At 41.9% G+C, this 25895-nt stretch overlaps 5 protein-coding genes across 9 annotated transcripts; 4 read left to right on the top strand and 1 right to left on the bottom strand.

The window, feature by feature from the left end:
* Window positions 1-13552: 13552 nt before the first annotated feature.
* Window positions 13553-17460, bottom strand: LOC120902691 (CCR4-NOT transcription complex subunit 7). Of its 3 annotated transcripts, none has more exons than XM_040311654.1 (5): window positions 17105-17460; window positions 16659-17012; window positions 15699-16505; window positions 14206-14461; window positions 13553-13996 (listed from the first exon to the last, which is right to left on the bottom strand). In XM_040311654.1, the coding sequence occupies exons 3-5, from the start codon at window positions 16500-16502 to the stop codon at window positions 13974-13976; spliced, it is 1083 nt and encodes a 360-aa protein (XP_040167588.1). In that variant the 5' UTR covers window positions 16503-16505; window positions 16659-17012; window positions 17105-17460; the 3' UTR covers window positions 13553-13973. The 3 variants fall into 3 exon arrangements, with proteins under 3 accessions (XP_040167588.1, XP_040167589.1, XP_040167590.1); XM_040311655.1 differs by having other exon boundaries at window positions 13553-13977; XM_040311656.1 differs by having other exon boundaries at window positions 13962-14061.
* Window positions 17461-18561: 1101 nt separating this feature from the next.
* Window positions 18562-20318, top strand: LOC120901342. Its single transcript, XM_040309196.1, has 3 exons — window positions 18562-18884; window positions 19653-19826; window positions 19926-20318. The coding sequence occupies exons 1-3, from the start codon at window positions 18800-18802 to the stop codon at window positions 20165-20167; spliced, it is 501 nt and encodes a 166-aa protein (XP_040165130.1). The 5' UTR covers window positions 18562-18799; the 3' UTR covers window positions 20168-20318.
* Window positions 20319-21157: 839 nt separating this feature from the next.
* Window positions 21158-22705, top strand: LOC120901332 (zinc finger protein 90-like). Its single transcript, XM_040309181.1, has 4 exons — window positions 21158-21357; window positions 21421-22098; window positions 22175-22326; window positions 22403-22705. Exons 1-4 carry the CDS (start codon window positions 21223-21225, stop codon window positions 22614-22616), a joined length of 1179 nt encoding a protein of 392 aa, XP_040165115.1. The 5' UTR covers window positions 21158-21222; the 3' UTR covers window positions 22617-22705.
* A 46-nt stretch (window positions 22706-22751) lies between these two features.
* LOC120901335 (zinc finger protein 354A-like) lies at window positions 22752-24407 on the top strand. 2 transcript variants are annotated; one of them, XM_040309186.1, is made up of 4 exons: window positions 22752-22975; window positions 23062-23691; window positions 23764-23915; window positions 23978-24407. In XM_040309186.1, exons 1-4 carry the CDS (start codon window positions 22844-22846, stop codon window positions 24189-24191), a joined length of 1128 nt encoding a protein of 375 aa, XP_040165120.1. In that variant the 5' UTR covers window positions 22752-22843; the 3' UTR covers window positions 24192-24407. The 2 variants fall into 2 exon arrangements, with proteins under 2 accessions (XP_040165120.1, XP_040165121.1); XM_040309187.1 differs by lacking the exons at window positions 23764-23915; window positions 23978-24407 and having other exon boundaries at window positions 23062-23104; window positions 23202-23313.
* A 43-nt stretch (window positions 24408-24450) lies between these two features.
* Window positions 24451-25865, top strand: LOC120901333 (myoneurin-like). 2 transcript variants are annotated; one of them, XM_040309183.1, is made up of 5 exons: window positions 24451-24616; window positions 24680-24822; window positions 24898-25294; window positions 25366-25517; window positions 25581-25865. In XM_040309183.1, the coding sequence occupies exons 1-5, from the start codon at window positions 24479-24481 to the stop codon at window positions 25834-25836; spliced, it is 1086 nt and encodes a 361-aa protein (XP_040165117.1). In that variant the 5' UTR covers window positions 24451-24478; the 3' UTR covers window positions 25837-25865. The 2 variants fall into 2 exon arrangements, with proteins under 2 accessions (XP_040165117.1, XP_040165116.1); XM_040309182.1 differs by having other exon boundaries at window positions 24680-25294.
* The last annotated feature ends 30 nt before the right edge of the window (window positions 25866-25895 follow it).

Below are 25895 nucleotides of genomic sequence, written 5' to 3'. Positions count from 1 at the left end.
ACTAAATAAAGCTTAAAAATGCATTAAATGTATATTTTATTATAGCAACGAACAAATTATTCATCGAATTAGTGTAAGCAACCTTATTCGGGAATTCAATCATTTGTTGTAAATCTTCAACATTTGTACAAGCACCAACTAAACTCCAAAATCTTATCCGTCCATTTATCCGGCATAAAATTAAACATTTGATTACATTTCGTGATTCAACACAGTTAAAACTTATGATTTGTTACACAATTTAATTATCTCCACAATTTTTTTCATAGGTTTAAATCCAAACGCTGGAATATTTCTACTGCAATAAATACGCAATACATCGGAGCGATACGGCTAAGCCATCACTACTGAATCAATAATTCCCCTTCCTATCACTTAGTATCGAACATGGTTGTACACTCACATGCTTATTATCTATTTTCGCCTGCAAAAAATCGTGACTCTTCATCTGTTATTGCAATCTTCACAGCAAAAAGAACGCCATCATACCAAACATATTGCCTGCGCGAGCGTAATCGACACCAATTTCACCCATCACCCATGAAGAAACCCGTCCACGTCTACACGGTGCGTGCCGACGGGCTGCAAACATTTACGCGTATGATCGCCACTCCACGTCTTACACCGATGGAAGCAACTTTTGCGCTGCCTGCTACGTGATGCTAAAAATCAATCACCACCGATTGGACCGAGAGCACAAAATCTCTGTACGGCTAAAATCTCAAGCGCAGCAATCCATCACGGTGTATCCGGGCGCCACCGTCCGTTATCGTGTAATGTGATCATAAATATTCAAAAGGCTTCATCATCTGTAGCGAAAAAGGTACGCTCGACTCTCGTCCGACCAAGCCTAGAGCCTAGAGAAACCAAAGATGCTGCCATATTGGAGTGCCATGATGGTACAGTGCCGCAACAACGGAAACCACTTTAATGTAGCTTTAAAGCGCCTCCTTCGATACATCTTGCTGGTTCTGTGAAAGGACGCACGCACGATACCCTTCGTCAACGGGGATTCACAAAATAGGGCCGGGGAAAGTATCCGAAATCGATACCCCAACGGCGACCGAGTGTGATGTGCGATGTGGGTACGATTTGGTGGGCAATAAATAATTGCTTCCCACGTGAAACGGAATCCTACCTTCATTGAACGCTTATTAGAACTTCGATCTCGTGGATATTTTGTCACAATTCAATGGTTGTAGCTGGGGGGAAGAGGCAAAAGCCAGGAAATTGAATCCAAACTAACGTGTAACAAAAGGGTAGCTGAGCTGGTCCGGAGCAAAGCAAAATGTTCTTTTCCCATTCCTGTTTCACTGCAAAAGTATGCTTTGCTACAACAGAAACCAGCGCCTTTCGTTCCTTGAAAGCGAAAGTTTTCCCACGAGATTTTGTCCGACACTTGTCCGGAGGATGAGGGTGGGCTGGAGGCTGCAAACCTCAAGACCGATACCGTGAGCCGCTAGGTCACTGGTAAGGGTCGTTCAAATATTTGCACAAGCCCGCCGAGAGAGCGGGGAAGCGAGTGGTGTGGCCGGGCTCGGCTTCCGAGCAAATGTTTAAGAAATGTTGGCTTTTCCAGGAAAATCATCTCAATTGTCATGAGATGTGCGATGTTATTGTGCCGCCGATTGGCTTATCAAATTTCGTAAACAGATAGGAGCGATTGGGAGGATTCATTGAGGGGAAGGAAAGATTTAAAAATGTTTGATTTTGATGAATGTTTAGCTTTCTATTGCTATTATCGATAGCGGAACACAGTGGACCCTTCAGAGGCAGAACGAGAGGCAAAGCTTTAATTTTTTCAACTCTTGTAATATTGACACAAGTAACAGAAAATGGATGTAAAACAAAGCTGTTCATATACAAAGAATGACATAAGATTGTGATTGCTACAACCAATTGGACGATAGGCATTATACAAAGATAAGTAGATTTTTTACGACTAATTTTATCTTTTTTTTAGGACAGTTGCTCTATTTATGAGGAATTTGGGCCCTTTTGTATCCAATAAATGGATATGCGTCCAGTACCCTGGTTCCCTACACAAGAAATCAGAGTTGACAGGAAGAAGAAAAAATTAAAAAAAAATTTAATACTGACATTATTCCTTTCTAAAGCCCCCCTGTCAGTTGTTTTGTCTGGAAATTTTAGATAATAGGCGACTAATTGCCTACTGTTTGTTTGTTTTCCAAGTATTGGTTAGTGACAATAAAACTTCTGCCTTATTATCCCTCGCCAATGTGTACGGAATCCTAACAGAATCTTAAGAAACTGTCCTTTGATTTTGGTGTTTTGGTGTAATTGATCGATGTGCCTAGTGTATAGCCTAGTGTACCTTTTTATAAAAATATATTTGTTGCTTCTGAACAGGGGTTTTCATAATTTTTACTTCATGAAAAGGCCCGATCAGTGGCACACGTTGGCAAATAAAACTCAACATTATTCGTGGCCTTCTGTGTCAGGAACTAGAGCAAACAACAATGTCTAATCGAATCGATCATTTATAGTTATTAACAATATTATTTTGATAAAATATATTAATTATCAATAATTTATTCAATCGTCCAATAATCATCCTTTAATAAGTTTTAGGCTTGGTCTTAAAAAGGAACTCTTAGTTAAAGAGCGACTAGTGTAATGTGATGTTTGTCAGCCACGGAAACCACATACTAAATGAATAAAATTAATAAACATTTAAAATATAGGACCACAGATAAAGACTATGCAGATTATATACAATTAGTTAAAAAACATTCAAAAAAAATATAGAATATCGAAATTGATTCTTTGTTTGAAAAATTTAGATATCTCCACTGTATTGCACAGACATATTGCTTCCATTTGTATTTTCTATCAATAGTTCTATTAGCTCCATACGTATAACTTACTATCACGCTTCTTCTACTAGGCGTAACGTCCTACGTGGACATGCTGGCCTATACAGGCTTTCGAGACTTAATTCATTACCATACAGCCGGATAGTCAATCCTTGCTACGGGGGACGATCCCTTGTAGGCTTGAACCCATGACGGGGATGTAATCGAGTCGTTCGAGTTGACAACTGTACCATTGGACCGCTCTCATGCTATCGGTAATCAATAAGTCACTAATAGTCAAGTCCATTCGGTCATTTTACCAAAGAAAAAGAAGGCATTACTACATTCATAAGAACTAAAAATTATAAACCAACGTTTCTGTCTCTCTTTTCGTTAGCAAATACCGTCAGCGCAATAGCTTTAATTCATGCTTATTTTAACCACATTGTAACATTCTTTAACCAACATAATGTAAATAAAAATGACCTCCACTTTTTTTATCTATACCACATTTACTAACTCCGTTCCATTCTTGCTGTTGCACAACCTTTCTCTAGCACGAGCAAACCAAAAAGCTCATCCTCCGCCCCGATGGAGACGCCCAGTGCCCGGTAATCGATTGGAATGACATCGTATCGACAAGCTATATTTTTCGATTTTGTCTTCCCCTTTCCCCTCCAAACCTCCTTTCTCCCATCCGAAGTGAACACATCACAATCGTTCGGCCACCGAAAGCGGCCTACACCGAAGCAAAATATAGAAGGAACAGCCAGAGGGAGTGTGCAAATGAAGACAACTTTATCGTAAATCGCTAACGTAGACAGCTTTCTTTCTCATTTCTGCCATCGGCGCACGTTGGGCGCCCGAACTACGTTCGTCGATTTGACTTTAATGTCTTCAAACGACACGAGCAAACGAACGACGATGAGCCACGTCGGTAAAAGACCGGTTTCACGATGCATGATGCCGCCGAAAAAGAAAAAAAAACCTCCTTGCGGGACACACCAACGACGGCACAACCATTTAAATTGTGATTAGTCTACCGGGAGGTAAACAACGTGACGCAGCCAAAAATGCCAAACGATCGCCAAAGAAAATAAGAAAAAACATAACTGTCCTTTCTGGAGGTGTGGTGATGTGGTGTGGCCGGAACAATAATCGAAAGCAGGTCAGGGGACACAACACATTCCGATAGCGGGACCACCATTATCTGCACGCCTTATAATGACATTTTATGTGAGGAATGTATTTTCCGCTTGATTATTACTTTCCATGGAATGGAACACATTCAGTGCGGAGTTGTTTAATTGCTGTTTGCTGAACATTAAGCTATTCTGTAGTGTGAAATAATAAAACCGTATTCGGAAGAGCGGTGTTTCTTCTTCTTCTTTGGCTCAACAACCGATGTCGGTCAAGGCCTGCCTGTACCCACTAGTGGCCTTGGCTTTCAGTGACTAATTGATTCCCCCCCATAGCAGAATAGTCAGTCCTACGTATGGCGGCGCGGTCTATTTGGGGATTGAACCCATGACGGGCATGTTGTTAAGTCGTACGAGTTGACGACTGTACTACGAGACCGTTACTAGTTAGAGTAACGTAGAGTGGTGTTTCACATTAAAGTATTCCGGGAAATGCTCTAATGCAATATTCATAAATCACTTTCGTCCGAAACGATGTGATGTGCAATCGTGAGCGCTGATTGTTAGAGCAAGCACCGTAATTTCATTTTAAAACAAAACACAAAAACCATCAATGATTTGCTCTAATAAAGTTCACACGCGTCTTCTTAAAGTTATGCCATTCTGTGGTTAGGTGATTATCATTTACTGATGTTATACTATCTGAAGATTACTCCTGTTATCTTTAACTTTATGCTTAAGGAATGTTCATATACTTAGTCCAATTGCAGGGAATAATGAAGCAAACGACTTTGTTCTTATCCAAGTAATAACCAGGGCATGTAATGAAGATAGGATATTTATTAATTTATTTTATTTATTTATCAATTGAAATTGTTTGCTTCAAGGGCTACACAATTACATAACCGTATAATTAAAACCTAGATACTAGATTTTAAATCTATACCTAATCTACAATTAATTGGAGCTAGTCAAATAATGGGTAAATTAAATTAAGAGAAGAAATGTGTAACAAAAAATATATAGAGAGAGAAGAACAAATTTTATTTACCAGGTCCCAACAGAACAGATAGGACGAACAAAAACAAGGAAATAAAATTGGACAGAGTAGGAACAGATGAAACGACTGACAGATAAAATTACGAAGCTATTTACAGTCGTAGCTACTAAACATTGGCTCTAATTAACCTATTTTTGTCTTTAAGGAACCAATTTTTAACAGCGTGTCACAATTTTTGCCTCTTAGACATCCATTTTTGTCTCTAATGCATCAATTTTTGACTGTGACTCAATCGCTTTATTTACAACATGTAACGTACTGTCTGAAATAGTTTCAAAATTAAAGAATGTAAGTGTAGTAGTTAATAATTTCAATGATAGAATTTAAAATATAACTCTTAATATGCCAATTGTTTGAGTTTTATAGAGTTTTTCTCGCACGAAGTGAACCTAATGTAATAGGAATTGGACTCTATAGAACCCTTTTGGGACAATTCCAATCAGAATTTCCAATGAATCAGTCCAAAAAGGGTGCCAAAGAGTCCACTTTCCATCATATAATGTTCATAATTGCCCATAAGAAAGAATTAAGAAAGTATCCCACAGCTATGAGAACCTCTGGAAAACCCTGTAATGGAGTGAAAAAAAGGTAAGCATTTAATACATATAAAATAAATCAACTTACACGGTTTTTGTAGTGCTTTTAGGATGTCAAATTCCAACCGTCGAAAATCTGCTCAAATATCTAGTTAAATTATCATGAACATTCAAACATTGTTGACTTAGCTACAAAAATAGGTGCGTTAGAGTCAAAAATGTATGAATTACAGTCAAACACTGTTGCGCTCTGTTGTAAATTGATGCATTAGAGCCCAAATTCACTAAATTTTCACATATCATCTCATATATTTATTTATGTGGTACGACCATTTATCATTTCAGAACTCACAACGGCGCTGACTTACGTGTTAATTAGCTGCGATTAGTGCTGTTCTAGGACACCTACTTTCATTCTATTTAATTAAGTATTTTTATTCGAGAATGTGTAGTTAAATTTAATAAACTATATTGCTATAGAACACTTCTGAGAATAGTTCTTACTTGGTACTCCACTGTCAACTGTGTGTCGTTGTCGAAAAGCGTCGGTATCGTCAGTAACTAAATTTTAATTAACCGAGAACACGATACAGAAACAATCATCCACTCACCCACCTTAGCGACAAATGGTCCACTGCAAACCCGTCAACAATGTCTGTTATCACTTAAAATCTGCTCACTCAGTTGCTGACAAGGTAAGTTTGTTCCTTGTTATAACTTTCTGTCCGGTGCAATTCAATGTTGCTACCGCCAGTGTCAAAAACTTTCGTTAATTATTCATCGAGTAAAAAAGGAAACAGCATACTTGTCAATGAGCTTCCCGCTACCATCGAGTGCCACCGCTTGGAAGCAAAATAAAATACACAACTCAACCCTTCCGATACCGCGATTGTGGTTATTGAAGTAAGTCTCGCTAGCTTGTGTCCAACAGTGTGAACCGACGTTGCCCGGTTGCCAAGAGGACAGTGCCAAAGTTACGCTGAAATCACCACAACAAAATGTCCCGGTTTGCGGTTGACGGCTTCCACAGAAGCAATTTAACTATTTTAGGTCAACTCCGAGTTTGTTCCGGGGTTGTCCGAGTGATACACGATCTAGAGTGCAGGAAAAAATGGCAACAAACGCAGGGAATGCATAAACTTCAATCAATAATTTCCACTTTGCTTGCGTTCAACGAGAAGCGGAAAATAAACTTTTAAAATACTTTCACCGGGATAAACTAGCTGCTCAACATCATTATTATCGTCATCGTCACAATGAGTGCATCGTTTAAGCTTAATTAAGTTCGCTTCTGCCAACCGTGGCTAGCCCATTCCTTTTATTTTCCCCCAAACGTGCTCTAGGCGTACAAGCAGCGGGTTCGCTGAGTTTAATGTTAAGTGCAATATTATCTTTCTTTCTTCTTCCACTGTAAAAAGGGAAAAAAAGCAACCCCTTTAAGAGCAAACCTTTACCACAAGAGCAAAATACACCATGGTGCCATGGTTCGAACGGGTTTCAAACGGGTTTGCTTTGAAACATCTTGTGCTAGTGGAAGCGTGACCGCGGGGAAACTGTACTTGCAGCGAATAATTTATGCATACTTCCGCTACAGCTCGGGTCCGCTACAGTTTCCCCAGCGGCCCCGAGAGGCAGGAAACTGCCGATAACTGGGACATGGGAGCGCTTCCGGCAGGCTGCTTGGCGGTTTGTCACCTGCCTTAAAGTTCATAAATTGCAATGAATTACGATAACTGCTCGAACGTGGAATGCCGTCCATGGAACACTGTCGTATCGGGTTTGAAAAGTTTGCCCAAGGAATGCTTCAAAAGTAGTCGATTTAAACTGAAACTGAGGGAATGGGGGTTTTTTAAAGACTTCAAACGTACACAGAAACTTCAAAGTTGAAGAATGTTTTTAAAAAGAATGTGAATATCAAAGAGTTTTTGTTATTTGTTTGCACTACGTTTTAATGGTTTGAATGGATGTTTGATCGATTATTTATTCGATCAATGAATGTTTTTTATGGACATATACAAATTTAAAAGGTATTGAGACTCATTTTATTAGTTCATTTTATTAGCTAGCTTCAACTGTCTACATCTAATTATGATTCTTTGCAAAAGCTTCTTTCCTAAATTCGATCGAAGACGAACGAGGATAGTTTGCAGTTACCTAGCTACAACGGTTACTTTAACTTATTTCATGAGTATCTTGGCCAATTATGAGTACAACGAGACAAAATGTTTTAAAAACATTAAATGAAACCACCAATTCATGTCATTTTGACAATCGTTCCGATCGTTCCCGAATTTGAACGAGATTGTGAAAGTGGCTGATAAGTTTCTTTATTTTACAATGCAAGCAACGGATTGAAAGATGAGATAAAGAAGAAGAAGAAGAAGAAGAAGAAGAAGAAGAAGAAGAAGAAGAAGAAGAAGAAGAAGAAGAAGAAGAAGAAGAAGAAGAAGAAGAAGAAGAAGAAGAAGAAGAAGAAGAAGAAGAAGAAGAAGAAGAAGAAGAAGAAGAAGAAGAAGAAGAAGAAGAAGAATATTTGATAACATTCATTTCTAACCAAAATGAGTTCTCTTTAAAGGTTTTTTATGCTTAGAAATTTCGATTTTAAGAAGAGAATAGCCAGCTCAAATAACATACGCAATGGTATAAAAACGTACAAAAAATGATAACTTATTTAAATACCAGTGTTAAGAACACAAATTAATCCCATCATTCCACATCATACTTACATCTTGCACTGTTCATGCTCCAGCTTCGTTACAATTACTTTAAATACATCACTTACCTCGGCTAATCCCTGGGGAAAGTAAATTGCACCTTGCGCGGAAACTCGTGCCCATTACCCGTCATAATTAGACCCCAATGCAGACGACCATCCAATCGAAAGATGAAAGGTGAGCTAATTTCTTACTCCTATCTTAGCACATCAGCAGGCCTTACCCCTTACCAGCCCCAGCATCAAATCATCATTATCGCGCTGGTGGTGTCTCGCTTTTTTGTTTTTATTTCTCCCATTTGATACAGTACACTCGCTAATCCCAAACCGTTCTATTGCACGCAATCGGATGTAAAAGCTTTTCCTTTCGTTGCGTTCATTCCAGCTCGCCGGGTTCTCGGCAAAGCTTAAAGATCTTTCTCGGTTTTTTAAATGAAAAAAATATAAATAATTCGTTTTCTCCACCCAGGTTCCACATCGAAAGGAGGAAGCACTGCTAACGAAGCGAATTCTCACCTGCCGTTCTGAAGCTCAAGGGGCGCACGGTGTAGAAAACTCCATTACGATCGTTCGTATTCAGCGTCACGGCTGATGATTGATTTGCATATCTTTGTCTTCTCATCAAGCATCCTACAACTCAACTCAACCAAATGGGAAGGGTGCACAAACCGCAGAAAACGGCAGCTTATCAAGTGGAAATCCGCTTTGCGCACCGAGCAGATGCTAGCTGGAGCTTGCCGCTCGAAAGGAACGGAAGAAATGGTACGGAATCATGAGACAATTTAACAGAAACGTGAAACCTACATGTACTAGCTATGTTTCAATGTGCAATGGGTAGATTTACTTTGTTTGATTCAAATCGACCGAATTGAAGAATTCGATTTCATTGAAACAAGGACGAGTGTACAGTATGAATTGAAATCAATTTGTTTGGAGTCTTCTTTCCCCAATTTACTACAGACTTTATACAATAGAAGTTATATATGTGGAAGTACTGTCTCTTAATCTGGACAGTTTTTGTCAGTTTCAAATAATTAATTATTAAATAATAAATATTTGGAAAACAACGCATCAACCTCCAGAAGATGTACACAAAAACAGAACAGATCATAATAAATAATGTACTTTATATTAAATCGTATGAGTCAGTTTGTCGTATGTGTTTGCCCTAGTAGAAATCATTATAAGTTTGCTCAAGTATTTGCAAATGCAAATTGCATTTTTTTGTTTTAAATTCATATGAAATTGACAAATTATCAATTAAATTTAACTAAAGCGTACATTTACCTGAAAATGAGAGCTAGCTTAAGAGACATCAATGGAGCATTCAAAACCGGCATACATATCTTTAAATGGTAAATAAAATATTAATCATACGATAAGTATTAGAGCAGAATTAAGCAGAATTTGACAATACAGAGTCAGCCGCAGACTCTGTATTGTCAAATTCTAAACTACTAAGATTGCGATTAGTCCTGTGGTATAGCCGTCATAACGTGAAACCTTACAACATGTCACGCTGCTAGATTAAATCTAGAATCGATCATACACCACATACGCGTTCTGCTGCTAGAAATGTCCTGCTGTAAGTGGACGCATCGCGACAGTCGACCAACAACAATTATTGCACCAAATAAAAAAAAGGAAAATCAATGCCTACTAGCATTATTCGTTAAAAAGATCAGCATAATCGAACGTATCTGAGCTGACCCAACGGGGGCTTCCTTATGGAAGCAAAGCCTTCGTCCTGACGGCGAATCCTATCTTTAATCTTTCGTTATCGCCCTTGGTGCACGACACAACAGATCGGGTGTTACAGTTCCGCTTTACAACAATTCAAGTGTTGCAGTCAATAAAGAACTGCTTACACTGCCAACTATTTTATGTTCAAAACGAAAACACAACTACAGTGAACCCTTTCTTATTTGACACCTCTCCAATTTGAGAAACCTCTCTTATTTGAATATTTTGCACAGTCCCTTGATTTCCAGTACATTTTTGTTCCTCTAATTTGGAAAACCTCTGAAATCTGTGTTCCTCTTACACCTGTTTCCATCTACGTTCGAATCTCGTGCCATTTGCATCGAATCGCAAACCGCCTGCTTCGGATCGCATGCCACTACGATCGAATGCGTGCAACCATGGTTGAATCGCGTGCCAGTACGGTCGAATCGCGTTCCACTTTGGTCGAATCATATGCCACTACGATCGAATCGTGTGCCGCTACCATTGGATTTCTGAAAGCAAGCGCATAGTAAACGGTTTGTTTACGTTTGAAAGCTGTTTCTTTCTTCGCCGACGGCATTTAGTTTGTAAAATACTAATAAAAGGGAATTCTCTGATTATAGGTAAATCACGAATATTGGTTCAAACCATGGTCCTTTGTTGATGGTAAAATCCTTGTTTTCAACTTATATTCGGTGTTCGTTGTTGATGGTAAAATCCATGGTTTGAACCAATATTCGTGATTTACCTATAATCAGAGAATTCCCTTTTATTAGTATTTTACAAACTAAATGCCGTCGGCGAAGAAAGAAACAGCTTTCAAACGTAAACAAACCGTTTACTATGCTCTTGCTTTCAGAAACCCAATGGTAGCGGCACACGATTCGATCGTAGTGGCATATGATTCGACCAAAGTGGAACGTGATTCAACCGTACTGGCACGCGAATCAACTATGGTAGCACGCATTCAATCGTAGTGGCATGCGATTCGAAGCAGGCAGTTTGCGATTCGATGCAAATGGCACGAGATTCGAACGTAGATGGAAAAAGGTGTATTTGTGTATGGTGTTGCCATGGTTATTGAATGATGTATGCTCAAATTGGCAATCCTGTTCGCAGTTTCCTATAGCAACAGTTAAGGCTGCATACTAAATGTTCTGTCTCTTTCTTGTTTGGATGGACCTTTCATTCACTTTCCACCTCTGTAATTTGAAAACCCCTCTTATTCGACAGTCCCATCGCCTCTCAAATAAGAGAGGGTTCACTGTAATAAATTCCATCAGTCCACAAACGGTCCAATGAAGCACATCATTCATTCTATCACTCATTCCAGCTCACTACTATCTTAACAAGCATCTTTCTTAATAGAATTTCAAACAGAACACTTATCGACCCGAACAATCTCACAACCATAATGGTTAGTTTTGCTTTCGTGTGCGAAACAATTAACAAACACCACGCGCCTCGGTCCCATGGATTGCCACGAGCCAGTTTTGTTCGGGTGTTTGTTTGCGAAAAGGCATTACTAATTATGTACAGCGCCTTGACACACGCGCAACACATTGGTCGTACAAAATAGGTTCCCCATGTTATTAAGATTTCTCCTAGCACCGTCTCTCAACACTGTGTAAGTCAATTTGGCAAACCAATCACCATTGGGTGCCATTTCGTAAAGCAGAATAGCAGTTATTTTGTTCCATTTTTTAAATAGTAAAATGTCCCATCAACTCACGCAATACGGCGCGTGCGTTGAGTTCTATTAGTTTCAATGCGAATTGACACACGCCGCACCAATTGCTGTGGGTGCTCGATAAAAGGGGTTTTCCAGCGCGTTCGGTAAATCGAATCACGCTAAAGCATGCCTGATGCGTCATCCCGTGGCATACAATCGAGCGCGAAAAACTACGCCGGTGTAAAGGTAAAACATGAAAAACCCATTAAGCGGAGTGATGGGATAAACGGATGTTGTTTGTAATTTGTGCTCCATACTTTATACTGTGTATGTGAGTGTATTCCCAAAACGTATATAGGCTCGTACAGTCCCGGGTGCAGTACACTAATTGGATGAGTCTAATGAGAGCTGCCGGCGGATGAGAGGTGGCGGCAAGCGCACAGCCTGTGGTTACCAGGGATACCACCCGGTGCAGCGGTGCATGCCAATTAGTCTCAGAAATCAGCTCCCAGATCAAAGCAACACAGGCAGGCAAATCGGTGTCCGGTAAAGCCTAACGTTTGGCCAATCAGCATAACAAACCAATTGCAAATATGAATGAAATGGAGAGAGAGATAGAAGCCCCGAATGGAATCAAGTCAAATTGTTGACTAAGCAATACTTTTACCACGACACTGACACCGACCAATCTTTCGAAAAACTCATTTTTTTATTCCTATTTTGTAAAATCCACGGACCATTTTGTAATCAACAATCCACGTGTAAATCCTTCCGTATGTAGCAAAGAATATTTAAATTATTTTATAATGTGATATGTATTCCACACTCCTCAGTTTTATTTATTATAACTTTAGTTTAGTGATGAATGTTAAATCAATAGAGAGGTTTTTGTAACGATCTTTTCCCCTAATTTGACCTCAAACTCACCAATGTTTGACGAAATTTTTAACAGCGTATTTAATTTTTGCAATTTTTTCATAGTCATCAATTTTTGTCTATTGGCTATTCTTAGCCCGATTCCGTCTCCATCAAAATGGGAACCACTAGTCGGAGTTGTCCGGAATCGTCCAGAGTCGTCCGGAGTTGTCCAGAGTCGTTTGGAGTTGTTTGGAGTCGCCCGAAGTTGTTCGGATTTACCCGGAGTTGTTCGGATTCGGCCGGAGTCGTTAGGAGTCTGTATCATTCCGATTCGTCTGGAGTTTTCGGAGTCGTCCCAAATCGTTCGGAGTCGTCCGGAGTCGTCCGGAGTCGTTCGGAGTCATCCGGAATCGGTTGGAGTCAGAGTCGGCCAGAGTCAGCCTTCGAAACAAAGGCCTGTATAAGAAGTGCTCGCGCAAAGTGAAAGACGAAAAACACAACGAAATGAAATGCCTGATCACAAGCACATTGCACTCGTGTTGACTCCGATCGACTCCGATTCCGATCGACTCTGGACGACTCCGAATGACTCCGAACGACTTCGGACGATTTCGGACGACTCCGACGATTCCAGACGGGATGATTCAGACTCCTAACGACTCCGGCTGACTCCAAACGACTCCAGACGCCTCCAGACGACTCCAGACTTCGACTCTGAACGACTCCTAACGACTTCTAACGACTGCGGACGATTCCTAACGACTCCGGATAATGCTGGGCGGACCTACCTTCCGGAGTCGGTTTGGAAATTATCGGAATAGTATCGGAGTCGACTCCGGATTGTTGCCAACTTTACCCATCACTACTACAGACACTGAACGGGGCAACCAGTCTTTAAATATAGCACGAGCGGCTTCAACCCATCTGTCGAGTCCAGCGAAGCCAGTAATATTTTACCCGAGACAAAGGATCCAGACCTCATAAACCACGCTTTAGCACCCATTTCAATTCTAAAATGACTTCAAAACGGTAGTTGACAACTGTGTATGTGGTTTTTTTTATTATTATTACACCTGCTGAATTTTTCCCATTTTCTACACTTAATCACTTTGCAAAGGGTCAAGGTCGTAAACTTTGTATGTCTTATCGTAATCGGTTCGTCTGCAGCAACAATCACTCCCAAGCGGTGTATGTGTGTGTGGACAGGGAAGGATTTTTTAACAATTCGCTGGAAGCCAATCCAACCCGGAAACGCTCGTTCCTGCGCACGACCACGACGCAACAAGGGATGGCTGATGACCGGCACACGTTGTTCGAATCCAGCGCTGATCGAATCCGCGAAAAACATAGAGACTGCTCCTCAATCACGGGTGTGCCGTGCTGTGGGTTATGGGATTGTGCGCCTCCTAGACACGGTTCCATTCCCCTCTCCTGGCTGGCTCTACCGCTCCGGTTTACCTGCAAGAAATAGTACGATCTAAATCGCATGTTCACAAACCAACGAGAAGAAGTGTCTGTTTTAACGCAAACCAATGGCTCAAACTAGCTCAAAAACGGTCAAACGGGGGAGGAGATAGAGAGTTCGAAAGAGAGAGAGAGAGAGAAAGAGAGGGATAGAGTAACAGTGATCTGGAGTATCGAGTGCGGGAAGGAGGGAAGGAAGGAATAAATAGCTTAATTGCGTACTATTGCTGTTGTTGTTTGCGCTGTTGCCTCCGGTCGTGTTGCTGTTGCCGCTGTTGCCGCCCGTGCCGGAGGAAGCACCACCGCCGGTGCCGCCCGATCCACCCGTACCGCTGTTGCCGCCGCTGCCGGCACCACCACCGCCGCCGCTTCCACCACCGCCCGGTGCCGAATTGTTGCCGTTCGCGACGAAGGATGTGCCGAGCCCGTACAGATGCCCACAGTACTTGGCATTGTCAATATTGTCCTCAAAGAACATCTACGCGTCCGGTGTGGGTTTTCGCGCAAAACCGGCAGGGAAAGAGAGAAAGAAAGAAAAAAAAAGAGACAAATAGTGAATACAAAGTGCTACTACCATGAGGTGTGAGGTTTTCTGCCCGCCTGCCCCTTGGATGTCCCACCGATTAATCCCTACTACTTGCTGGTTGTGGATGAGAGCCGCAGGGCAGGAAAATAACACGCGAATTGCATTGCTTGCGGCTGTGCTGGCAGCCGGTTTAAATATAAATTCTATTCCAAAGTTCGATAAATTCAACAACATTCCATTTCCTACACGTTTCATCCACACGATCCTGTGTCTCCTTCTCTCTATCTCTTCTTGCGGCTAGGAGTAAGGAACTCAAAATTTAAACCCAAAACACCACAACGCATCAATACGGAGAACCTGTCTCAGTTATCATATTGCCGACTGACCCTTGCTCACATCACGCGGCCAGCAAGGGACGGAGCGGCATCGAGAGCGAGCTAAGGAACTGTGTGGCGCTGTGAATTACAGGGTTTTCCAGGAGTTCCAGCTGTGGGACACTTTATTGACTCTTTCTTTGTGAAATGAACTTTATATAATGGGAATTGGACTCTATAGCACTCTTGTTGGGCAAATCCAATAGGAACAAATCCAAGGAGCCTATTCGAAAAGGGTGCCATAGAGTCCAATTTCCATCATATGAAGTAAACTTCCCATAAGAAAGAGTTAAGCAAGTGTCCCACAACTACGAGAACCCCTGGATAACCCTGTATAGTCTACTCTTCGCATGGGACCTTCACCGAGCTCAACCAAATGCCACACTGCAACCAACTGTACACTATTGCACTGTCTAAATTGGCCTACACGCGCCACAGTTCGCCCCCGGCCCGTACACAGCCACATGTCGCGCAAAACCGCTGTAAAATACCGTGATCGGTTGTAGCGTATGCGAAGGCAAGCTATCCGCTTGGCTGGGGATGTGTTCCCCGCTTTGTTCCTCCTCCCATCTCCTATCTGCCCTCATCACCCACCACCACCACCACCACTTCTAGTCTTCCGGCTTGCGGTGGCACTTCAGCCGCGTATCGATGTGATGCAGCGACTGGCGCAGGCAACGCTCGTACCGATCGGCACAGGTGCACTCAAAGCTACCGATGCCGCTACTGTTGCGGCTACGGTTCGGGCTGTCACCGTGCTTCGCGTCACCGGCGCTGTGGTCGGTGACGATTGCAAAGCAACCGCTGCTATGTACCTCTCGCATCTTGAAGAACGCCATCCCGGTGAGCAGCGAGTCCGAGCCGGCCTGGTGCTGGGGGCCGACCCGCCGCAGCTCCAGCTGGTCGGCCACCTCCTGCAGGCCGCCCTTGAGATTTTTGCACGACTTCATCAGATACTTGACGTCGTAGATGGTCGGGAAGTAGATCCGCAGCAGCTCGAAAAAGTCGCCCTCCTCGGCCGGCAGGTTCTGATCGGTGAGCAGCTTCAGCAGGTAGGCAAAGTCGTAGCCGGAGTGGAAGCTGAGCCACTTGATGTTGTCCATCAGCACGATGCCGGACGTCATCAGCAGCTCGGCAAAGTCCTGCGGGTCGATGCCGTCCTCCTCGTGCTTCTTGAACTGGATGCCCGAGTTGAGCAGCAGGTCGATCGAGTCCTGCGCGTACATGTCCTCGCTCAGGTTGAACTTGAAGTTAAACTGCCAGGTGGAGAAACCGGCCGGCGTGCGCCCGTCGTCGTCCATGAACGTCAGCCCGAGCTGGATGATGCGCAGCAGGTCCACGTTGCACCGCAGGCTCTGGTACTGGTAGTCGGCCGACGACCGGAACTCACCGACGGGCCGGGCGACCACACCCGGGAACTCCGTGTCCATCGCGACGTAATGGTACTTCTGCACGATCAGCCGTATGGTGCGGAACTCCTCGTCCAGGTTGTGGCGCCACACGTCCCGTATGCCGCACTCCTCGTTCGTCTGCGGATTCATATTGCCGCCACCGCCACCGCCACCTCCACCACCACCGCCGCCGTGACCTCCTCCGCCGCCACTAACCGCCGATGGCATTGCCTAGTGCGCGCCCGGGCCGAAAAATGGAGTAGAGCAAAAAAGGGGATGAAAACTCATCAGTACTTGCACCACAGCCGAAAGATTACGAGTACACTTGATAGAGTGAGAACACAATCACCGCACAGGTGACTAGATCTCAAGCTTGCCTCTTACCTTTATACGTGCCTCAGCTTGAAGCAGCTGTTGCGTCCCTCAATCCTTTAAAATGCCTTGCTTTGGGTGCGTGTGCGTTTTGGTACGGGTTTCACGAAAAAAAACCTCTGTGCTAACCACCGTGCCGGACCGTTCTCCGGAAATGCTTACGGGCAGGATAATTTCGTTCGGTTCGTCGTTTTTTTTTTACAAACCGGTTCGTTGTGCAATTAATTTGGTGGCCCTGTCCCCCGGAGGAAATTCAATGGTAACCGCCTGCAATTGTGACCTTTTTGGCTTTTCCACGTTCAATGTCACACTCAGTCGGATCGGGCTGGATACATCGAGGGTCATAGATTTGTTTCGTTTCGAATGCTACAAGCAAAGGCAAAAACCAACAAACATCAAATAATGCCAAAATATATGAACACACGGAACATGGAAACAGCGGAACCACTTTTACTTACATGTTCCTAATAAATGATTACAGTACATTGCTTCCTAGTGCCGACCATCAATCGCCATTCTTAGCCCAACGCTTAATGGTGCCAGGTTCTTTTTTATTGCTTTTTTGTTTTCCACTTTCCCACTTCAGCTTTGCGCGGTGTACATCGTTCCTCTCTTCCAAACGGGGCGTTACGATACAGGCTCTGATTCCGTGCCTTTACTGATTCCTTTTTGTCGAGCCGCACGATACGCAACGCAGACGGATGGATTGATGAAGAATCTATCCAGAAACCTTGCAAAAAACACCACGCAAATTCCCTCCCAACTGCTTGCGGGTCGTCGAAACGCGATAGTTTTAGCTGCACTGCAACAATGGGGTAGAAAAAAAACGCCGTCAATTGACAGCGCGCTGACATTTCGCCCGGTGGCGTATGGTACGGGGGTAGGATAGTTCGATGGGAGCGATGTCAGTTTTCATCGACAAAATTTAAAAAATGTGCAACGTCCAGGTGGCTTTATTTAAAACATGGATTTTCCTTCTGGAACACGTTTGTGAATACGTTCACTTTTACTCGTAAAATAATTATAAATTTTTTGTTTTGTGTTAGGCCAACAAACTGCGATGTGCACTAAACTAAAAGTATTTGAATTGAATTTCTGATGTTTTAATATCACAATCAAACTTAACTCAAATTGTATATTTCTCTATAACCTAACACAGTCAATTTGAAAAAATCATGAAACTATTTTAAGGACATTACAAAAGAGTGCAGCAATTATCCGCAGTACGCGATACTCGTTATACGCGATTCCTCTAAATTTGACAGCTTCATGTGTTTTTTGCAAATATTTTAATTCTTTGAAATGTTTTATGCTCTTTTTGAATTTTTTTAATGTTCTTAATGCGTTTTGAATAAAATCTGTAAAACTCTGTGGCGATATATTTCACTACCGAACCGGTAGTGTAAACTATTTTTCCAAAGGAATTTGCTATACGCGATATCTCGAGTTACGCTATTGTGCTCGGTCCCGTACGATAGCGTATATCGGATAATGACTGTATTTGATTTTTATTTATATTTATTTTTTTATTTATATTTTTAATAATTATTTATTGTACTCAGTTTTGTTTGATGACTATAACTTCACATAACAACACTTAGGCCAGTGTCATTGCTTTTTCGCATGCGATTCGTCCTGAAGACGCAACTTAAATTTCGTTCAAATACTATTGACTCCAAGAAAAAATCTTTCAACTCAAGCAATACTTTAAAAAAAGGCACATAATATGTGGAACTATCCCGTTTAATACGGTACATCGGTTTACCTATAACAAACTAAATTTCATTAAGTTTTTACGTTAGCTCTATTCACTACTTCAGCCATCGCGTACATCGATTTTCGATGTCGATTTGGGACGCGAGCAATGCACCTCGTCTAACTGCTGCTGCAGCTGTTTGACATTTTAATGTTTACATTGATTTTGCAATAAATTTCACCAGACCACTCCGGAAGGCTTGCGCATGCTCAGAGAGGTCAAAGTGTCTTAGTGCAGTGAATAAACAATAATAAAACGTTTCGCGCTTGCTTACAAAGCTCCGGAAGCTTATCAAACTCCCGCGCTCACTTTAGCCATCTGATTTCCAACATTGCAAACGTGTCATCAATACGCAAAACATAGTTCAATCAATTAGGACGGTGACACGTATTGAGTGATGTTTCATCGGAATGGATCGTTTCACGCTTGGTTTGCATCGATTACATTACTTTTGCTATCAACGGAGATTGCGATTACAAACGGTGAGTTAATTCAACGAATTAAGAAGGATCCTTTCCGGGTCTGCGAATCTTCCAATCAGCTAAGTTTCTATTCCATCAAACAAAATAGATATGCTTTCTCGCTCTGGCACATAAACAATCCTATCTGGCAGAGTGAGAAAGCCTGTGTGTTTCGCTGGACCAGGATGTCATTCAGCCAATAACAGTGGATCCTCTTTCTACGAGTTCAATTTGAGTGTTCCACTCGTTATACGAAAAACTTTACTTTATGAGAAAGGCTATATTTTAAACAATTTTAATCAAAAACGTAACAAGCTCTATGATAACTAATGTTATTTTTATGTATATTTCAAATACTTTTTTATACCTTTTAAAATTGAAGAAAATTTTGAAAAAAAAAATAAATCATATAAAAGGTATCCAAATGATGCTTATCCTAGAAATTATTACGTCGTGCCTATAAAAAAAAAAAACATTGATTTCATAGTGACGAGAACGTGTTTGTGACACCTATCGCCAATATCCGATGGTGAATGTAACAATTACGGCAAGCCCACTTCCTTGAACAATGTCTGAAGGTCACTGTGGCTTGTGATCACTTTCAGAATGTCGCGTATAGTGAGAAACGTTTGCTGAAGCATTAATCTGAATCTGCTGAAGCATTAATCTGAATCTGCTGAAGATCCCTGCGATGTAGATTTTAGAGCCAACAAAAAAAAAATTCAAGAATCGTACACATCTTGAAAGCATAAAGTAATATTGTAATTTTTGCTTTACTACTTTCCCTAGCCCTGCTGAAACGATGTTACCAATGTCGATCCCGGAGCGAGCTTGGCAGCTGTAAAGATCCGTTCCTGTTCAATGCTACACAGAGCGAAAACGAACGTGGCGTATCGGCGGTGCCGTGTGCGTCTGGCTGGTGCGGCAAAGTAATCGAAGGGATGGGCTCCTTCCGCGAAGATGGTATGTTTGAACGGAAATAATTATAACATCAATAAATAATTAAGAAACCTGATCTGATCCGATCCGATAACACCTATCTTGCTTTACTCTTTCTAACAGATTATGATATGGCTACCCAGCGAATGTGCGTCCAGCGTGGCCCTTCGGACTCTGAGGATCGTTGTGCGTACACCGTCTATAACTACAAAAAGGTGTACATGTGCTTTTGCCAAGGCGATCTCTGCAACGCAGCCAACCGACTCAACGTCAGCCATCGTTGGGTGAGCCTTTCCAGTGGCACCGTGATATTTTCGCTTGTATTTTGGAAGTTGTACTTATCTCAAATTTCACAAATGGTATAATCAATAGTGATCGTGATATTCATCCATTTATGTGCTAGGTTCTTGAAATGTATTATTACTCATGACATTCCATCTTTTTTTTTTTAAATAAGCGACCGATCTGTTGTTGACATCAATACTCAAAATAAATCTATTTTACTTTTTATTTCAATGATTCGTATCACGCTTTACATTGCTTTCCGAACCCCTGATTAAGACCTGCTAGAGATACAAAAACATAAAATAGAGTGTCCTTGATTAGGATAGATTGGTAACGCTCAAAAGTAATGAATAGCGATTACTGCAGTGCTGGCCGCTTAGTATGACTCATCAAGTGTCGTAATACCAGGTTAATCACCAGTTTTTTTTTTGTGAATACACTCTACATGATGACTCTCTTCTCTTCTCTGGCACAACAATAGATGTCGGTCAAGGCCTGCCTGTATCATTATTGGACTTGGCTTTCAGTGACTTATTGATTTGTCCATAGCAGGAGAATCAGTCCTACGTATGATGGATAACTGTTCAATAAATTGAAAACATCTGTTTTTAAATAATGTTTGTTAATTAGGTTTTTTTTCTAAATTTCATTGAAACTGTTGTTGTTCTTTAAATATTCTACTAGAAGGATTTTAACTTTAACGTAACGTAAATATGTCAATGAAAATGTCTTGGAACTACATCCTCAACAATCTAACATTTTACCTTTAAGGTCGTAAAATCCGAGCGAACGCGAATTTTATGAAATTGGCCATAAGTTGTACTAATTGAATTCTTGATTAATCGAATTAATTTTTTTAAGTGTTACATAAATCTACTTTAAGTCACATGTAGCTTATAAAATATTTTATTTAGAGGCCAAACCACCAAACTTTATTCTAAATTGCCTACATTTTCGGAACATATGTACCGCGTAAATCGTTAGCGCACTGTTCATTTCATCGACTTTTATCGACTCTCGTCGTCGATCGGAATGTAAACAACGGGGCTCGTCTAACTACTTCGGCAGCTCATTGACGTTGTGATTGTTTACCCTACTTTTGCTAACGCCTCTGCCAGTGAATTATGAACTTAGTATGAATGATTTACGCAAATTCTCGACCGTTTGTCGGTTTTGTTTGAGTAAAGAACACGAACAATTCGTTACCATCAGCGAGATTCTTTCCTCTTCACTTACCGCCGAGCTCATTGGACTGTTTACTGGGATAGAGGTAAGTTTGATCCGGTTTCTTTTGTTCTAGTGATTAACAAAACATATCTTGTTCGTTTTGCAGCTTGAAACGGCGGAAACAGTACCGTATGTAGTGTGTGGAAACTGCAAAGATATCCTGAATCAATCGGTCCAATTCCGCAACATCTGCGTTAGTAACGATGTATTGTTTAGAGATTTGTTTTCGCAGTGCACTATTCCCTCGAGCAACAGTAATGATGAAACCGAAGCACGGTCGAAGCAAAAGGATACCGGCTTGATTGAGATTGAAATTATGTACTTAAAGGAAGCATCTAAGGAGCGCAATGGTTTGAGCCAAGATCTAACCGAAGTGTTTTTAAATGATTCGGAAGGACGCGAGGAACAATTCGACGAAGCTGTTATTAGCGACGAGGCTAACGAAAAGAGAAACAAAAATGAAAGACTGTCTGCAAGCCCTACAACATGCACAACAGCCACAGCAGTTGTGTCAAGCAAAATTCAAAACGAAGGAACTGGCTCGACCAAATTCAAAAAACAGCTATGCGTCACTTGTGGCAAACTGGTGCGCAATCTGTCGCACCACGTTCGTATTCATACGAACGAGCCAACACTGTACGCTTGTCCGCATTGTCCCACAAAAATGAGAAATCAGTCGAATCTCGCACGCCATATACAAGCGGTACACTTGAAGAAAATTGTAAAATCCTGCGAACCGTGCGGGAGGGGTTTTGCTCACATCAACTCGTACAATGCGCACATGGTAAGAAGCATACGCTGTCTGAACTATTACCTCTATCAACACGTTTGAACATATTCTTGCCTTTCCAATTCGCTAGCGATCACGCCACGGCATGGGTGAACCGTACAAGTGTGAAATATGCTCGAAAACGTTTAGGCAACCTAGCGGCTATAAAAAGCACCTATCCTCCACACACACTAGCGAACGGAACTTTCCATGCGCGATCTGTGGTAAACCGTTCAAGGATAAGTAAGTCTTGCTGCTGCACCGTTTTTCTAGTGCAATATATTTACCAACTAAACGAAACTTCTGTTCCATTTCACAGGCAAGCGTTGAAGCTACACGAAAGTGTACATTCCACCAATCGGCCGTACAGTTGCGCGATGTGCCCGAAGCAATTCAAAAGTTTAAGTGCCAGAAGGACACACGAGCTGACCCATGTCGGGGTCGTGTTTCCGTGCTCGTTATGTGATAAATCCTATCAGTACAAATCTCTGCTTAATGCACATGTAAAGAAACATCATTCCGAAGCCTCTTGAGAGCAGAAACAACGTAAAACTTTTGTGAAAATTTTGAAATAAACGAAAGAACATTTGAATTCTTTACTAACCACCCTGTAAATAATTAACTGTCACAGCAAGCTTTGAGTGACGTTTCTTCACAGCTGTTGGTGATTGTTTACAAACAATTTACCTAGATGTGGGAGATATTTTAGTGAACTGTGGAGCTGTGCTGTCCTTGCTGTATTATTCCCTTTTACTGCATCATGGTGAAAATAGAGCTTTGTATTTCCAACATCTGTCGGCTTTGTTTGGGCGAAGACGATACAATTCCCGCATCGGACGTTATGAATTCTTCCCTTACTACGGAACTCATAGAAAAGTTCACCGGCATTCAGGTATGAACGACCTCTTCTACCTCTCATGATGATCTACACATGATGTTTATTTACTCGATTGTTTTACCTTTCCGATGGTTCTACAGATTGACCCTGCAGGAAAACTGGCATACGCTATTTGTTTGCGATGTAAAGATAACCTACAGCGTTCGGTTGAATACCGTGACGCCTGCCTCAACAATGACATACTGTTTAGGCAATTGTTTTTCTCAAAATCCAATTATAGCAACGATCACACCAAAGAGACCAAATGTAGCGCCGAAACAATAGCGTGGGATTCAGATGCGATTGAATTTATTAATCCAGCTACAGAAACCACACCACTTGCTGCAGAGGACGGTGATCGATCATCCTTCGAACAGTCGATCCCGGAATTTGAACCAGAACAAGACGAATGTTCCAATCCAGAATCTGTTGCCGTTTGCGAACTGGAAAACACCAATGAGCCGAAAGAATCTCCCCAAAAACCGGGCCGTAAGCGGGCAAAACAGAAACAGCTGTGTGTGTTATGCGGCAAAACAGTCACCTACTTAGCACGACATCTCAATAGCCACACCAAGAACAGTACCTACAGTTGTCCCCATTGCTCCCAGACGCTTACGGACCATTCCAACCTAATGCGTCATATACGAGCGGTGCATCAGAAAAAAGTAATCATGTTCTGCACACCGTGTGACCGGGGTTTTACGAGTAAAAATTCGTATGATGCTCATATGGTAGGTCGGGGACGTAGAGTTGTTGCTTTGTAATCGTCATTTTTTTAAATTGAATTTTGAACTGTTCTTTAGCGTGCGCAGCATAGCGTAGGAGAGCCTTTGGAATGTGAAATTTGTTCGAAAACGTTCAAACAACTGAGCGGCTACAGGAAGCACATTACTCTATTTCACAAAAATGAACGGAACTTTGGCTGTACGGTTTGTGGAAAGCTGTTTAAGAGCAGGTCGGTAGGCACCTACGTTTGCTTTCCTTCAATCCCGCTAATCCATTTTCTTTTACAAACAGACAAGCACTTCAGCACCATGGCACGGTACACTCGTCGAGCCGGCCCTACGCGTGCGGAATCTGTTCGAAACGATTTAAAAGTCAATTTGCCCGATCTACCCACGAACTAGCACACAGTGGGAACATGTTCCCGTGCTCGGTTTGCGATAAATCGTATCGCTACAAGTCACTGCTTAGCCAGCACGTCAAAAAAGTACATCCTGAGAATTGTTAAATCATTTTCATTATTGTTTGTCTTTTACATTCAACATAAATCGAACTGTAATTGCGCATTGCAGAGGATTTTCTTTGGAATTTAAAAAATAAATAATAGAATTAAAACCATGCTGATCTGCTATGGCGCCTCTTTCCCGCCAAAACCACCGACCGTTGTACCGTATTAGAAAATGCAAAAAATAAACTGGCAGCATGGCACGCTGCGCCTTAAGAACCACCCTGTAGTCGTGTTTGACATATCTCAGCTGGGGCATTGTTGTTAAACAAAACTCATTTCCGTTCGAGATGGTGCACACTCTACGCAAAATAACTAACATTTGTCGGCTTTGTTTGTGCGAAGAGCTGGACATCCTAGTTCCTGCCAAGAATGTATTTGATTCTTTGCTTACCTCGGAGGACGTGGAACGTTTTACCAGCATACAGGTTTGTTTTGCACGTTGGTTTGTCTACGATGCGCAATTACACCTTCCTTTTTGGCTGCTTTAGATCCCAACCGATGACAACGTACCTTACGTGATCTGCACCGATTGTAGAAATGGCTTAAGAAAATCAGCTGCCTTTCGGAAGTGTTGCGTACGCAATGATCGACTCTATAACCAATTGTTCTCGGAATTGATCGTCGAGATTCGGTACGGAACAGAACAACAAGCCACCAAAACTATTCACCATGATTTGGAAAGCCTTTCTGGCACTCCCATTTCCAGTCAGCTGAGTGAGCCAAAGTCGGCTGCTGCGAAAGCCGTTCGGTCAACCAAAAGCAAGCGAAGTAAACCCACGAAAGCGACAACAGCACCTCTAACAACGCAACAAGATGATGTTTCAGGGACACAACAAGTACAAGAAAGTACTTTGCATCTTGATTGGCCGTATTTCACGAAACGTCTGTGTAACATATGTGGCCAGATGGTTACCAACTTGAAGCGTCACATGTTGAGTCACACCAAAAAAGCAATGTACGCTTGTCCACACTGTACCACGACACTGACTGATGGCTCCAATCTCGTGCGCCACATTAAGTCGGTTCATAAGAAAATGACCGTTAAAACGTGTGAAATATGCAAGAAAGGATTTACGTATCAGGTCACCTACAGCCAGCATATGGTAAGTTCTCTACTTGCATATTAAAATGGGAAAATTTGTTCAGCGTATTTGAAAACAAAAACTATTCATAGCTCATCACGCACGGTATCGGAGAAAAGTTTGAATGCAAAATGTGCCTTAAACAATTCAACGGGAAGAGTACATTAAGAGATCATATCAACCGGATACACAGCTCACTAAGAAGATACGAATGCACGTTTTGCAGCAAGCAATTTAAAACGAGGTTGGTTTGAAAGGTGGAAGAAAGCAATAGCAAAAGCAATCATATCATTCGTTTCTCTTTCAGTCGAGATCTAAGACACCACGGTCGAGTACATTCCGAAAACCGGCCGTATGCCTGCAGCCTCTGTCCGAAGCGGTTTAAGAGCAGCTTCGCACGCAATACCCATCAACACACCCACTCAGGGGTTAGATTTTCCTGCCAGCATTGTGATAAGTCATATCCATATAAATGCCAGCTTAGCATACATATGCGAAAGCTTCACCCGGAGTCGGTTGCCGAAAACACGGACGGATCCGTTGGACTTAAAATTCAAAAATAAACTGGCAGCACGATACTAGTGATGGGTAATCCGGAGCGGAGTCATGGATCAACTTCGAT

This window comes from Anopheles arabiensis, chromosome 3 (genome assembly GCF_016920715.1).
Source record: "Anopheles arabiensis isolate DONGOLA chromosome 3, AaraD3, whole genome shotgun sequence".
Classification (NCBI taxonomy): domain Eukaryota; kingdom Metazoa; phylum Arthropoda; class Insecta; order Diptera; family Culicidae; genus Anopheles; species Anopheles arabiensis.
The sequence above is the reverse complement of the archived record's forward strand: the minus strand, read 5'-3'. Positions and strand labels throughout refer to the sequence as shown.